This window comes from Seriola lalandi, unplaced genomic scaffold, assembly GCF_002814215.2.
Source record: "Seriola lalandi dorsalis isolate HSWRI2012SDOR001 ecotype SW California unplaced genomic scaffold, Sedor1 jcf7180002054703, whole genome shotgun sequence".
In the NCBI taxonomy this organism is placed as follows: Eukaryota; Metazoa; Chordata; class Actinopteri; order Carangiformes; family Carangidae; genus Seriola; species Seriola lalandi.
This window is the reverse complement of record NW_019525256.1, coordinates 441,572-455,916: the sequence shown is the minus strand read 5'-3', so window position 1 is coordinate 455,916 and position 14,345 is coordinate 441,572. Positions and strand designations below refer to the sequence as shown.

At 44.3% G+C, this 14,345-nt stretch overlaps 1 protein-coding gene across 1 annotated transcript; it reads right to left on the bottom strand.

Moving 5' to 3' along the window:
* Window positions 1–2,120: 2,120 nt before the first annotated feature.
* Window positions 2,121–3,363, bottom strand: olig4 (oligodendrocyte transcription factor 4). Its single transcript, XM_023424099.2, has one exon. It carries the CDS (start codon window positions 3,189–3,191, stop codon window positions 2,421–2,423), a length of 771 nt encoding a protein of 256 aa, XP_023279867.1. The 5' UTR covers window positions 3,192–3,363; the 3' UTR covers window positions 2,121–2,420.
* Window positions 3,364–14,345: the final 10,982 nt, after the last annotated feature.

Sequence of the window (14,345 nt, the reverse complement as noted above, 5' to 3'; positions counted from 1 at the left end):
TGTCGCGGGACATGTGGGCTATGAGCTTTTATCTGTCAGACCTGAATTTGTTTTTGTACATTCAACTTTTTCATAATTTTAGTGCCGTATTCTTTCTTGATTTAAGATGCAGACATTCAGTTGTAAGGTAGTCTGAGTCATACTCAATTGTATTGTATTTTCAATGCACAATAAAATAAAGTCTTAAGGACTCAATTATCAACAGAAATGTCCTTATAACATTGAGGTTTTATATATTAAATTGCCCAACACTAAGCAAAGTAGTTAAAACTTTCACCTGGGCCAGTTAACACTGCAGGACTATTACATGTATTTCAACATCATTTTGCCACTTTTATTTAGTACCTGAATATTTCCTCTGCCCCTGCTGTAATGACCCTTTTCTGTATCATTGTGTTTAATCTCCAGAGTTAATTGTGCACAACATTGTGACTAAAACCAGTTCTGCCGCTGCTGGTTAGCGTATGCTAAAGAGCATCATGATGACAGCAGCGGCTGACCATAATGGCACACAGAGGACCTGCCCATATTGTATGATTTAAGAAGCATATCCATTACAAACCACACTCATCACACCCACACACACACACACACAGTCCAGACTGCTGATGCCATACCGTGGGTTAACACCATCTGGTGCCGATCAGGAAACACCAGCTTTGCACAAGTCAGTGTCTCTAATTATCTACCTAGAGCAAAGGGAGGCCGATCCACACTAATCTCCACAATGTGTTCTGCTTCCCATTCCCACCTGTGCCCAAATAAAGGGGGGGGGCCCTTGTGGGAGGACCAGGGGTCTCTGTGTCAAGGGACCAGGGACCAGGTGACGATGCAACGCCAGTCCCCACGACAGAAGCTCCACTGCTTGGTTTGGCTGGCAGCTGCCTCCCCCCACTGAGACATCCCACAGCTGACAATCCCCCAGTACTGACAGGGGCTCTTTACAGTGTCAATAGCGTCATATATTAGAGCTAACCGCCTTTGTGGCGAGCGAGGGTGTCAGGCCTTTTGGCCCGACAGCGCTTGTTACCATGATGAAATGTAGATTGAATGGAGGGGGTCTGTGTCCCAGGCACGAGAGCTTGGACTCCCCCAGCCTTTGTGTCCTACGCATGGCTATTGTTCAGACCTATTCAGGGCTCTCAGGAGGAGGAGGAGGAGGGGCAGGAGGGAGGTGGGTGAGAATGAGTGTTACATCTCTTCATTTCTCCCCTGATCTCCAACTCATCTGTCAGCCGTGGGAGGATAAGCATGTATTTTACACGCTTGATTTGTTGCTAAGTGAAGGCCAGCCATTGTTGGGTTGTTTGACTAAATCATGTTCATGGCAATCACTGTGTACAATAGTTGTGTTTGGGGTTTAGTTGAGAAATCATTGTTACCAGTCAGCTAGAAGTTGATTTTTAACACTAATGCAACCAATTGTGACTGCAACTTTGTGCTGCTAATATGTAGAAATATTCATAAAATGGAATCCAGTCTGGTTTTATAGGAACTTGTGTTAAACTGACCGCATTATGTCCTCTGCTTTAAATTTGCCCTTTGTTCATGTTCTTATGAGACAGTGACAAATCGTTGGCGTGGAGCTAAGGACATGGCTATGTCTGCATCAGACAAAAGTGACGGGCCTTCCTGGCGCCTGTGTCGCCCTTTCATCTCCTACACCCTGTTGAGGTGAAGATGGATGGTCCCCTGGCTCAAGAGCGCCACATTCAACCTCTGTGCCGGCGCATTGTCTCGCCCTTCTGTCCCTCCTTAGCTCTTTAGAGGTTGCTCTGTCCAAAGCTGGTTAGCAACCAATGACACCCTTTCCTAATCATCCATTCTTGCACTGCTCCCTTGTCTGTCTCAGCACCAATAAAACCCCTTCTGTTTATTAAGATGTTGCTATATTGTTCTCATACAGCTGATGTGTATTTGTGAGTAGATGTGTAAAACGCTGCTGCCGTGTAAAAAGAAATAATACCTGACAGAAATTGTTTTGAAATATATGACTTGTTGTTCAGAACCATCACCAACCACAGAAATAGACATCAGTATAAATCTTTCAGGATCAAATTCATGAAAAGAAGAATGCAAACAAGAGTTTTTTTTAATATAAAAGGGAAAATTTAATTTAAGAAAATAGAAATCCTGCACAATAGGACACAACAGTTCCTTTTTCTGACAGTTTTCATCATCAAAAATATCAGATAAATTACAGTCTTTGCTCCACTGATAAAATCCCTCGTGCATTTAAAATATTTCTGTATCAAGAGACAAATGATAAAAAAAATAGCAGCAGTTTGCATGGCAGAGGATATATATACATTATATACAAATTGTGGCACCAGCCATTATTTTTTTTTAGCAGTTTGTTTAACAATATTCTCTGAGCTGTTCAGTTCAAACAGCAGAGGTCAGTTCGAAGAGAGCCCCGCTCACTTGTTCATAGACAGGCCGTGTAATGTGGAGGTAGTGGTGGGCAGAGGCTGGCAGAGCGAGCAGGGGCAGGGCATGCCGGGGAAGTGCCTGTAGGAGCTGGTCAGGTGGAGGGGGTCCTTCAGAAGGCCCTGGACCGGAGCATGAAAACCCAGGAAGCTGGCGGATGGAGGGGAGTGCGGGGCTGGTGCTGAAGAAGATGAGTGATGCTGGAGAGTGGAGGGCGTGCTGCCCACCAGAGAGTGCAGGGACTGGGCCAGAGGGTGCAGAGGGAGGTGGGCTGTGGGGGCTGTCGGGGTGATGGCAGGGTGGGCAGCGGTGCGGCTCTGGACGGCAGCGCTGCCTCCATAAACATCCCCCACTAGTTTCTTCATCTCCTCCAAAGAACTGGACAGCATGAGGATGTAGTTGCGGGCTAACAGCAGGGTGGAGATTTTTGACAGCTTGCGGACGGAGGGGCCGTGAGCGTAGGGCATGACCTCTCTCAGGCCGTCCATCGCCTGGTTCAGATCATGCATCCTTTTCCTCTCTCGACTGTTGACTTTCAGCCTCAGGTCCTGCACCTCTTCCTTGCTGAGTTCAGACCTGGTCTTGTTCTTGCCGCCCTCGCCGCAGTGCTCCGTCCTTCCCTGGCCGGCCTCGCTGTCTGCTCTGTTCTCGTGACAGTAAGTCTGGAACATCTTGTTGGAGAAGAAGTTCCCAGCTGAGTCATCCACCACCAGGTCTGGGGATGAGGAGCGGCTGCAGGTGGATCCAGCGTCAGAATCCATCTTGGTTCCAGCAAGAGAAAGAAAAAAGAATAAAAAAAAGGTCCAAAAAATTCAACTTTAAACACAGAGAGCTTGAGCTGAGGACTTAAATTCTATAGATGCTCTCTCTGTTTTCAAGCTTCCCCAGTTTCCTGTAGTGTCGCCACAGTCTCTCAGTCTGTGCTATTCAGTGTGATGAGTAGTCTGTCCACAGGAGTGAGTCTGTCTAAACTGTCACCCTCTGGGCCCACTGGGGTGTATTTATACTGCCGGCACAACAAAGGAACAATAAGCTGCATAATGAGACACTTAGAGCCACAGCCAATTGCAGAAGGGACACACTTTCACCCCCCCCACACCCTCTTACACCTCCTTCCTGCAGCCCCCACTTCACCTTCTCACACCCACATTTAAACCCCCCCCCCCAACCCTGAACTCCCTACACATTAACCAAAACAGGGGGATGTCCACATGTTGTGTTAAGCTGTACACCCAGGAGTTGAGCACGACTGTTGTGCATGTTATAAACAGTCAATGTGTGATGATGCATAAAAAGAAAAAAGCAGTTTAGCAAGTATGACTGTCAAAGTGAAGTAAAAGTGCGAGTGCGGACCGCAGATCTGCTACAGAGTGAAACAGACTATTTTTTACTGCCCTGCTCCATAATGCCAGATATATGATGCCTTCAAGGCCTTATTTACATATGGTATCCATGAGACACTTTGGAGAAAGGTATGAAGCACCATATGAGGTTCTTAAACATGTAAAGAGCAGCGTTAATGGCAGACTAGGTACAATTCAACCAGGAGCTCAAGACAAAAGGGGTCAGATAAATTTGACTTGGCTCCCCAAACAGTCTGTGAAATCACATCACTATCACTGGAAGGGGGTCCTTCAGTTGGGGAGGAGGTAGTTAAAAAGATACTAAAGAGTGGGCACGGCATTGTCTTCCACTAATTCAACCGTAAAGCTACTAGCACTTTCTCAGGTTTTTTTTTTCTTGCTTTTTTTCACGTTCTCTCCATTGATATGAAAATGGGGCCGTCACGAATGTTGGATAAACTTTAGATAAACTGTATGCTTATCTCAGGTGGAGTGACATATGGATTCCTCTCGGGCTTGATGTGAGACGTGTATCTGCTGAGCTGATTTTGTTGCTGGATCAAACATCTCTCTCTCTCTCTTTCTCTCTCTCTCTCTCTCTCTCTCTGTGTGGCGTTCACAGGCTGGATTTCTCCGCTCCGCGCTGGAATTTCCTGCCTCGTCTCTGCCAAGCAAAGCCTCCAGTGAGGCGCTGCTCGAGGGCCAGGAGTTTGAAAATATGATAATGTTCTGTTCATGTTTTACACCATCCTGGGCAGTGGAAGAGATTTGCAACAAAACAAAACAAAAAAACACTGGTTGTGTGAACCTTGGATGCGGCATTGATTGTCGCCTGGAGCACAATAATTGCACATATACAAGGTTATATTCAGTTGAAATAGAGGAAACATTTTTGAGGCGTCATGGCTGGAATGGGCTGTGTTTCATCATCTGTCAGCTCTTCTGAGAAACTGTTTGCTTTTCTCATCTTGGTGCACAGTAGGATGCCCCGGTTTATATTTACCCAACACCAGAAGACGCTCTCCTCCAGCCGTGGGCGTCTTTGTGCAGCTTCAGGATTGTTGCAGTCTGTCAAAGTAAATTTGGAGTGACCACTGACTTGAAATTCATGTGTTTGTATACTGCTGGTTCCATATATTAACACAGCTCTGCTCCACGGTTTTGGCTACTTCTCCTCAGGGTGGTGTCTGAGGCTGTTTCTGTTTCTAACAACATTATCAACATCCCTCTTCTGAAAAAATATAATTTCCAAAATATCATTACTCTCAGTTGATACATAAATTGCAAGTGTAAAAGACCATAAATTCAAAGCTTTTAATATTACAACCATGTTTTCAAAATTTTCTTTAGCAAGTATCTCAGTGGGTAAAAAGGTTGATTATTCCTTTTTCAGTAAGGAAACAAATGCTGTATTCTTTCAACATCCTTTGTCCAAAAAATATTGATATATTCAGTAATAATCCTGATTCCTTCCAAAATCCATCTGCTTTTTGACCCTTATGTATTCATCTATGATCTAATGACATTTCTAAAACTTCTCTTATTTGAAAACAAATACAATCCAGTGACGCTGCAAAAATGGCTTCAAGTCTAATTCCTCACCTAACCCTCTCAGATGTGAATGCCTCCCTCTTATGGGCTAAATAAATCTCCAAATTGGCAATTTCTCCCTCTCTTTGACAAACATCAATTCTCAGATATTTAAGCGAAGAGATTGGATGATTCATTCTTTTACTCTTTTTGCCCTTTATAGTAATTTTATCTCCTGCTTTTGTTTATTTGTGTTCTTTTTTCCTACATATCATTTTCCACACGGACACGTAAATGAATCAATAGCACCCTTTGTGTTGCATGAAGTCATTCTGCTGATTTGTATTTTTATCTGCGAGTGGGTGGCTCAACCAAGTTTGTTTATTTGTGTTTAAACGTGCATTTATATTTCATAATTACCAGTGTTGTGTTTTAATTTTGCTGGACTTGCATTGAAGCTCACAACGGTCTGCATCTCACTGTGTGTATTCTTTAAGATCCGAAAGACATTGGACCCACAAAAAGTTAGAGGAGTGGGAATCGAGGGCCCTCAGGACCCCCCCCCACAGCGCCATCAGGGGGCCCCGCAGGGTGCTTTGGCTCAGCCAACATTCAGTGATATTATAATTGGGAAACCTTGAGAGCCAACATGGGCCATTTATTTGGAGCATATGGATTTTCCCATCGTTAGGCTCGAAGCCAACATGGCTGCTGGACTCTTCTCTGTTAATTGGGTCAGGTCCTAATTAACTATGTTGGACACAATGGTCCGGATTTCATCCTTTTTCCAGTCAGACCTTTTAATGGCTGGTTCTGTGCCACACCTTTCACTGTGTTTTACACAGTCCAGAGAGAAGGAAACAACCAATAATGTTGTCTTAATGCTCTTAATAAATAATCTATAAATTTAGAAGAAATGTGCCAGGATACTCATTAACCGCTCATGAAATTAGATTAGTAAGACTGTCACTCATATAAAATGAATGGAGATAAAGAAAATCAATGAGAAGAAACAGCTAAGAGAAGTTGCGTACTAGTAAACACTCTGAACACATATATGGATCATTTTTTAGGGGCTCTAACCTAATGAATGGAGTGTAATCAGGCCTTCTCTTACTCCATTATTATATGCATGAGCCAGATAAAACCCATTCTCCTGCTCATTCTTATTCTTATTCATGTGTTTACAGAGGCAACGGGCCACACAGAGAGACACAAGGATCTCTGGGCTTTGCATTTTACAAATGAAAGCGTAGCCACCCTCCATGTTTTCACATAATCCTTCAATTTTTAACCCTGCATCAGGGTGTTTGACTTTCTTCTCTGGATGCCACCTTTCAGGACCCTTCATCCAATTCAAGGGCTCTGTGACAGACTTATTTTTAGGCTTTAGAGACCCCCTTTCTGCTGCCTCACAGGGTGCACTCCAATGAAAGTGCTCAGGTGACCAGAAAATGAGGGCATTATCACAGGCATATGCTTGTAGCGACAGAGGATCAGGCTAGATTAGGGCCTATCATTGCTCAATAAAGCACTAAGCTGAAGAGCAAACCTGTGTTGTGTACCATTAGGCTTCCTTCACTCTCTACTGGTCATTGTTTAACAGGATCAGTGGCTTGATCTCCTGTACACACACACATACACACACACACACACACACACACACACACACACACTGAGCTTTAATCTGGGCATGTGGTCGAGAGCAGAGAGGACATGCAGCAGCTTTTGTTTACCACCATTTTCCTCTATGTTGCTTGGATATCAAGGCTCTAAGATCAAAATTGTAGCAGGAGAATTGATCAGAAGGAGAAGATATGTGGGACTGGTTTGGTTTCCTTCATCTATGGATCTAAACGTTTCCAATGTCTGGGGAGAGAGATATAAAATTGTTTCACAAAGTGTCTGAACGGGCTGACAAGTGTTTCTGAGAACGGGGAGTGCTGCCCTTTGTTATCTCTCACCACCGGGACAAACTGCTCGGTGATTTATTCATTTACACTGCCTGAAACAATTGCATTATCCCAGCCACAACAAAAAGACACAAAGGCACTATGAAAATCCCCTAGGATGTTTATGAGTCACTAAAGAGTCCAATAACTTTCCCCTTCATCTTTAAGCGGCCACGGAGGATTGCATGCTGAGGAGGGCTGCAGGGCGAGGGGAGTCAGGAGGGGGATCCAGGCCCAGGGAGAGATGCTGATTATGGGGTGGATAAAAGGAGTCCAGGCTCTCTCCTCTGGAGCTGAATGGGGCTCGGTCAGCAGGCTGTCCCATACACCGACCTACTCCATGCTGCTAGAACTTCATAAATTACCCCACAATTACCCTGGGGGGACACCAAGGGAGGAAAGACACGCCGGAGGGGGAGAGAGTGAAAGGGGAAAGAGCAGAACTGGTTGCCGAGCAGACCGGCATCAGGAGGTGTAGGGACCAGGTCCAGATGTTGGCCTTCAGGTTTGCAGGAACCCAAAGGATGGCAGCCTCCTGAAAACTGTCACCACCAAATGAGAAAGATTCACGTCTTAAAGCCAGTTTAGACTTCTTACAAATGAAAAGTTGAATTCTGAAACAATAACATCACCTTTTTACGATTCATTAAATCAGCAGCGCTGCTGCTACAGCCTGGTCTGGTATGACCGGCAGTTTATGGTAGCTGATCTTGGTTTACATTAGCAAACGTTAGGTAGATATTGCTGTAAAATTTACAGTGACTTGTGACTTGGCTCCCACTGTAACATTACAACATTACATTTGCCTGCTTTACATGATCTCATAATCATTACTTGTGTTTATCAAAAGTTACATAGACTCACTTTAAAAATAATCTCTGAAGTAACAAAGGTCCAAGATGTGGCTGCCTGTGGTTTTAGTCATAATAATTGATAAAGAATTTCTAAATCAATTGGCAAGTGGTGCATGAGTCAAAAACACAGGACTCGTCTTCTTTCAGTCTGGTGACTTTAAAGTTTGGTACATTCAGTATTCAAGAACCTGAAGCTTCAGAGACTCGGTTCACCCAAACTATGCAAAAACACACAGATAGCTTTGGTTTCATTTGTCTCCACACCACTACAATGGAAATGAATGCAATTTCATTTGTGCTGCATACAGCAGTGAAATAATTCAATTGATTCAGGACATAAGATGTCGTAAAATCATTCAACATCTATTTCCATCAGCAGTGTCCCTGTTATGCTTGATAATCTACAGAACACACAGAGGGAGATCTTTAATCTAGATTAAAGATGGATCTGTGAATTATCAAGGCACAATTTCTAGAACATTATGTGGCTGCTGAACCTTTGTGAATTTAAAATGTCAACGCTCTGAGCATCATGAATACAGTACCACTTATCTCCATTAGTTTGGGGCGGCGACAGAAATCTCAATAGATAACTCTAAAAAGTAAATGTGCTTTTTTTGTGATTGGGCTGATCTGACCTTTTAAAGACTGTGATGATCACTGGTGCAATTTTGATTGTTTGCTACATTGATCTGCCTTCAGTAAAGTCCAAGAAAACTAAGGATGTGTGAACAGAAGGGCGATACAGATGCTGTAAATGAGGATTAAAACAGTTGGCAAATCCTAATCAATCAAAAAACTACACACACATGCCCACAGGCCTATAGAGATGCTCACACTTAAACACAACACACACACACAAAGTGTATCTGCTCGGCATTGTGCTGGTCACACTTTTGAACAGTTGGCCACTCACTGGTGCATGGGGGTGGCTTTGTGTCGGTGCTGCAGACTTCTGCCGCTCTGTGCCCCCCCCTTCTGTCTCCTCCATCCCCCTCGTCTCCGCGTTATCCAGTCTGATAAACCAGGGGACCTGCTCGCCCAATAATTTCCCTCCCCGAAGCCCAGGCACGACTCCTGCCTTTCATCAGCACCATTGTTTCAGTCTGTTACCTCCGCTGGTGCTCCTTCACCACGGCAACACATGCACACACACTCACTCACACACACTCACACACACATAGCCCCCCCCTTTCCCTTCTCCCCGTCCCATCTGTGGATAGGCCTGCCATGTGTCTATTCATAAGGGTGCCGGCGGCAACGCCACTGTATGTGGAAAGTACATGATGCTGTCCTTTTGTGTGGGGCTCAGTCCTCAGCTACTTACCGCTGACCCCGGGGTCAACGCACACAATAACCTGAGTGTTGGTGGCCACTGGCTATCCTCATTGGCCAGTGATTGACGAGCTGATCAATGGTGTGCGTGTTTGTGTGTGTGTGCGCCCACATGTGTTTGGTTTCTATACAGCCTCTGCAGAGCCACTGAATCAAGCGTGTCTGTTTTGTAAGTATTGGTCTTTTGAAGGCATCAGACTAGTTAGTGACACACAATTGACTTTTAGCTTGATGTAGTGAAATGGAGAACTGCAATTTAGCTCAATGGGCACACGCCTTGTCTGGCCATTTAAAAAAAAAAAACTGATTGTTCAATTATGAAGCTTTATTCCTGTGATATTCTTTTACAATATTTCAAATTATGTCATATCCCCTCACTCAGTCATTTTCATCTTCATCCCCTGCTTCTTCTTCTTTCTTTCTTTTTTGTATAGCACCCACACACACACATTCACTCCACGCGTGACCCAAGGGGCTCAGGTGGGCGATTACAGACGCGCATTAAACCTTAATTCACATATGGCTGGATCTGAATACTGATGAGGGGATCTGCTCCCGTGCCACGTTATCATCCAGTGTCCAACCCGGCCGAAACGTGGACATGTCCTCCAGCTGATCTGTCACTGTGTCCCATAGGAGTCACACTGACTGTCAGAGAGACATGATATGAAGGACAGAGTCAGAGGCGGTGTGTTGTTCTTCTATGCCTTGCTGGCAAACACCAGGCCATGACCCTGTGGTTTATAGGCCTCCTGTTGTTTAACTAGTGGAGGGGCGAAGGGGTACGGTGCTCTTGACCTGTCTCCATAACAGGAGAGCTGTCATCGAATCAAAAATGTTTTGATATTCTGCTTCAGATATCTTCATCCTGTGTAAAATCATGTGACTGTGTAGTCAGTCTCAACATTTTAGCAAGTTTAAAGTGATATTGCGGGTTATTTGATGCAGTTGTATGAGGTACTTATCTGCAGTCACTGTAATAGCAGCAGTAGATCCGGATAGGTGCACTACCAGTATAGAGAAGCAGGCAGAAGCACCAGCACAGGAACGGGGCGATGTGCTGCTGTGGATGAAAACACGTTTTAGCCACAGAAAAAAGCCAATATCAGTTGACGTGTATGCAGCTCTGACTGAGCTGATGGCGGTCATTGTGGGTAATGTTGGCACCAGGTTTTTGACAAGGAAGAAATATGACAATAGGCCTCATGCAAGAACCAGTCACATAAGATCTGTTCCTGAGTAGTGCATACGAGCGATTTCAGAGAATTTGTGGCATCCAGCAATTTATTTTCAGCTAAGTGCTTTTTATTTTCTTGGTCCAAAAAAAATTCACGATTGGTTCAGACCTGTCGTATGATGAGTCATGAACAAACAGACAACCTTCGCTCACAGGAACACACTCCTTTGACTGGAGAATCACTGTATATTGGCTTAGTCTGAATGAATTTGGAGTTTAAATATCATCATTATCACGGCCAATGCTTTATTATTTATTCTATCTCTACCTAATGTCTTTTATTTTCCTGGGGGTTGTATCATTAGTGCTGCTTGTTGTATTAACTTTTTTAATTTGAAACTGCACATTGTAATTACATTGTGAGCTCATTTCAGAACTCTACAGTTGTACAGTTGTACATCTTAGTTATGTAATTGCCATCATTGATGTGGTTGCCAAGCAAACTGTGGTGATTTGTGGTTGCACATTAATATAAAATGGTATAGTAGAGTAGTATAGCTAGTATTCTATCAGTGTTATAGAGCAGTGGTTCTCAAAGTTCGGTCCTTGAGGGGGTTCTATTACTATTATGATCATGGGTTTCAAACACTTTCTGTAGTAAAACATCTAAAAGCAAAGATCTTATCAGATGGGGGTCTGTGGTCTGATTTGTGTCAGTTTAAGGGTTCATAACGTGAAAAGGTTTGAGAACCACTGTTATAGAGGGCTCAGCCAATCAGGACTAAGGACTGGAACTTGATATAAGCAAATCGTATTAATATGATAATTTTCAGGTAACAGGTTATTCAAATAAAGTGAAGAAACACAGTTCACACAAATACAATAAAAATACAAATAAGAGATAAAGTCCAAAAAAATAATAAATAATAGATGAGAAACACAGTTATAATGCAGCACATCACAACATCTGAATGAGTCAGTGTTCAAGGTCCCGATGACCTTCTCTGTACTGTTACACTGAAAGGCAAAACCCAGCACCGATCAACACTCCTCATCAGTACATATGATACACACAGATGCTGCCATTTCTTCCTCAAAAGAGACATCAGGCCACTGCATGACGCCACATTAGTGGTGAAAGGAAATCTCTCCACTCTGAGATTCTCCCCTCACATAAGAACAAGAGGCCTGTTTCTCAGCTGCCACACCAGGCGGCTGTCATACGGCTGTGTGGCCTCTCAGTGGCACGAGGGTGAGGAGTGTAGGTTTACAGCAACCTTTGTTATTAATATCACTCTTTGTCTCACTTTTCCTGTCTCAGAGAGGCACAGTCATCTAAGTTTGGCCCCAGAAGACCCTGCCCTGCTGAGTGCAGCATTAAATATCAATACATGTTTACGAGGGCCTGTAAATACTTGATACAGAGGAGAGGCACTGAAAGAGAGAACCCAGCACCGCGTTTCTCCCATGTGCATGAAGATGGAAAGTGGGGCAGGGGAGGAGACGAGACGAGATGGGGCAGTAACGAGAACAAGGCGTCCTTTTCGGTTTTCACTCTGCTTCATTTTCCAAGTAATCTATTATTCACGATGTGTTAATTCCTAGACAGATTAAAGATCGGAGGGTAATGAAGCACTGTAGACTTAAAGGCAGAGTACGCAGCACTTCAACAAAAGGTCCCATAAAAATACAGCTCTAGTGACTGTGTGGCAGTATATCTGGGGGACAGTGGGCAGGAGGGGGTGAGCCTCTGCTCCGGCCTCTAAAAGATTAACCCTGAGCCCACAAAGGCACAGGGGGCTATGGGGCCAGGCCAGGACGTGAGTGGGCCGCTCGCTGGTTAAACATTGGCCGTCTTGGATCTCCTGTCATTGTCTAGTTAGGAGCTCTACCCGGACCCCCGTTAGCGGCACAGACACATATCTTGGCAGCCGGAGTGAGCCGATACAAAGGCTGTCGGTGCCCGAAAGGCAGAGATGGAGATGTATGGGTCCGGGGTGGGGTACTCGCCACGTGGGGCCCGTTGTCGTAAAGCCCAAAGCAGGACAGATTGGACAGCAGAGCCCCCCCTCGTCCTTCTCTTTTTGTGTGCCTCTGCGCTGTGACAGTGATAAACGGGACACACAACCTTCCAGAACAACAAACAGACACTGCCTCATTTCCCCAATGTGGGTGAGGGCAGGCATAAAGGAGGTGCCATCCCATTAGAGCCTGGGCTCAATGCTGCTGAGGCAAAGAGAATGGGAGGTTGGGGGGGGCATTTCACTGGTACAGAGGGGCCACTCGAGCAAGGGGCCCCCAGCCGAGAAGCTACAGCTCTGCTGTTTTGTTTTCTCAAAAAAGTGTCATAAAAAACTCTCCTTAATTGGTGCTCCATAAAATTAGCATCTCCAAGCTGATTAGATTTCCTCTCTCCTCAGATACTATTGTGCCTCTCAGTGACCCCATCCCTGCCATTCACTTTCAGCCCTTTCACAATTTTATTGGGCATCAGAGAAAGAGGAAACTCATGTAAGATTGTGCCCTTTGCCCTCCACTTCTCCTCCTCTCATTCGACTTTACCAAGTCCCTTTGAAACAACGGCCTTCTGCTCAGCCACTGAAAAGTAAACTCATGATAATACAATGAATTTTGTTATGTTAAACTGGCCGGAGAGGATGCCTCCAGTGTCCTTCCACTTGTTGGCTTTGAGTTTGTGCAACAGTTTGAGTGGAAACTATTGTGCCTTCGTTTATTTATGGCGAGGTCCACATGCCTTTTTGTCTTCCCCTAAACCAAACTTCAGCACAACTATTTGAATAACCATGGGGGACGGAGTGAGCAATTGAAAATGCTTCTAAATAGATTAACCACACTTCCTGAATGTAGAGCCATTGTGTGTCTCGCAAAATCTAGATTGCTTAAGTTTTTTCCCTCAGCAAAACCCTGTTTATAGACGTGTCAGAGCGGCACAGACTGAAATATAATCCCATTAACTTTGAATGGCAAGTCTATTACTCCGTTGCATAATGTGTCTTGCACGGCATGGATAATCGCCATCTCAGTGGAAATGGCGGTGAGATAAAGGGATTTGTGATGCTTTGACATCTTTATGGATGGGGTAATATGGTTGGTGGGACCGTAAGCTCAGAGGAAAAGTTCGGGCCGTGTACTTCAGCCCATCTGAAATGTCATTCAGAGAGAGAGTGAGCTTGACAGAATGAGTTCATAATGGGTCGTAATCATTTGGTGTCATCTTACTGGGCTGGATCTGCATTCTACGTTTTGTTTAATATGGAAACAAAAGCAGATCTTAAGAGGGAAATTTATGGACACTGATCAGCAGTTAGTGCATTTTTATTGAAGGATTAGCATACTTCAAAATACAGTCTATAGGCAATGTCTAGTTTTCAGAATAATGATAAAAGATGGCATTTATATTAGCTGGTAGCTGCAGGAAGATTAGGACGGATTATTTTGCTGCTTGCTCACTCGCAGCAAAGTGTGTTGAATCCTGAGATCCAGTATCCAGACGAAATGCTTTAATTTCTTAAACATGGAACTAATAGCAATTACAGATTTAGTGTTTTCCCCCAAACCAAAGTCTTGTTGTAATTCGAGTCCTGACTTTCATTAATTCGAATAAAATCAACAGTTTCTTGCCAAAAGGAACCAGAGTGTGATCTGTGTGTCAGACAGCAGTGGGAGGGACACATGAGGTTGTCAGGGTCGGGGAGGGGGGGGG

Coding starts and splice junctions, on each gene's coding strand:
- olig4 (XM_023424099.2), bottom strand. CDS start 3,191: ATGGATTCTGACGCTGGATCCACCTGCAGCCGCTCCTCATCCCCAGAC.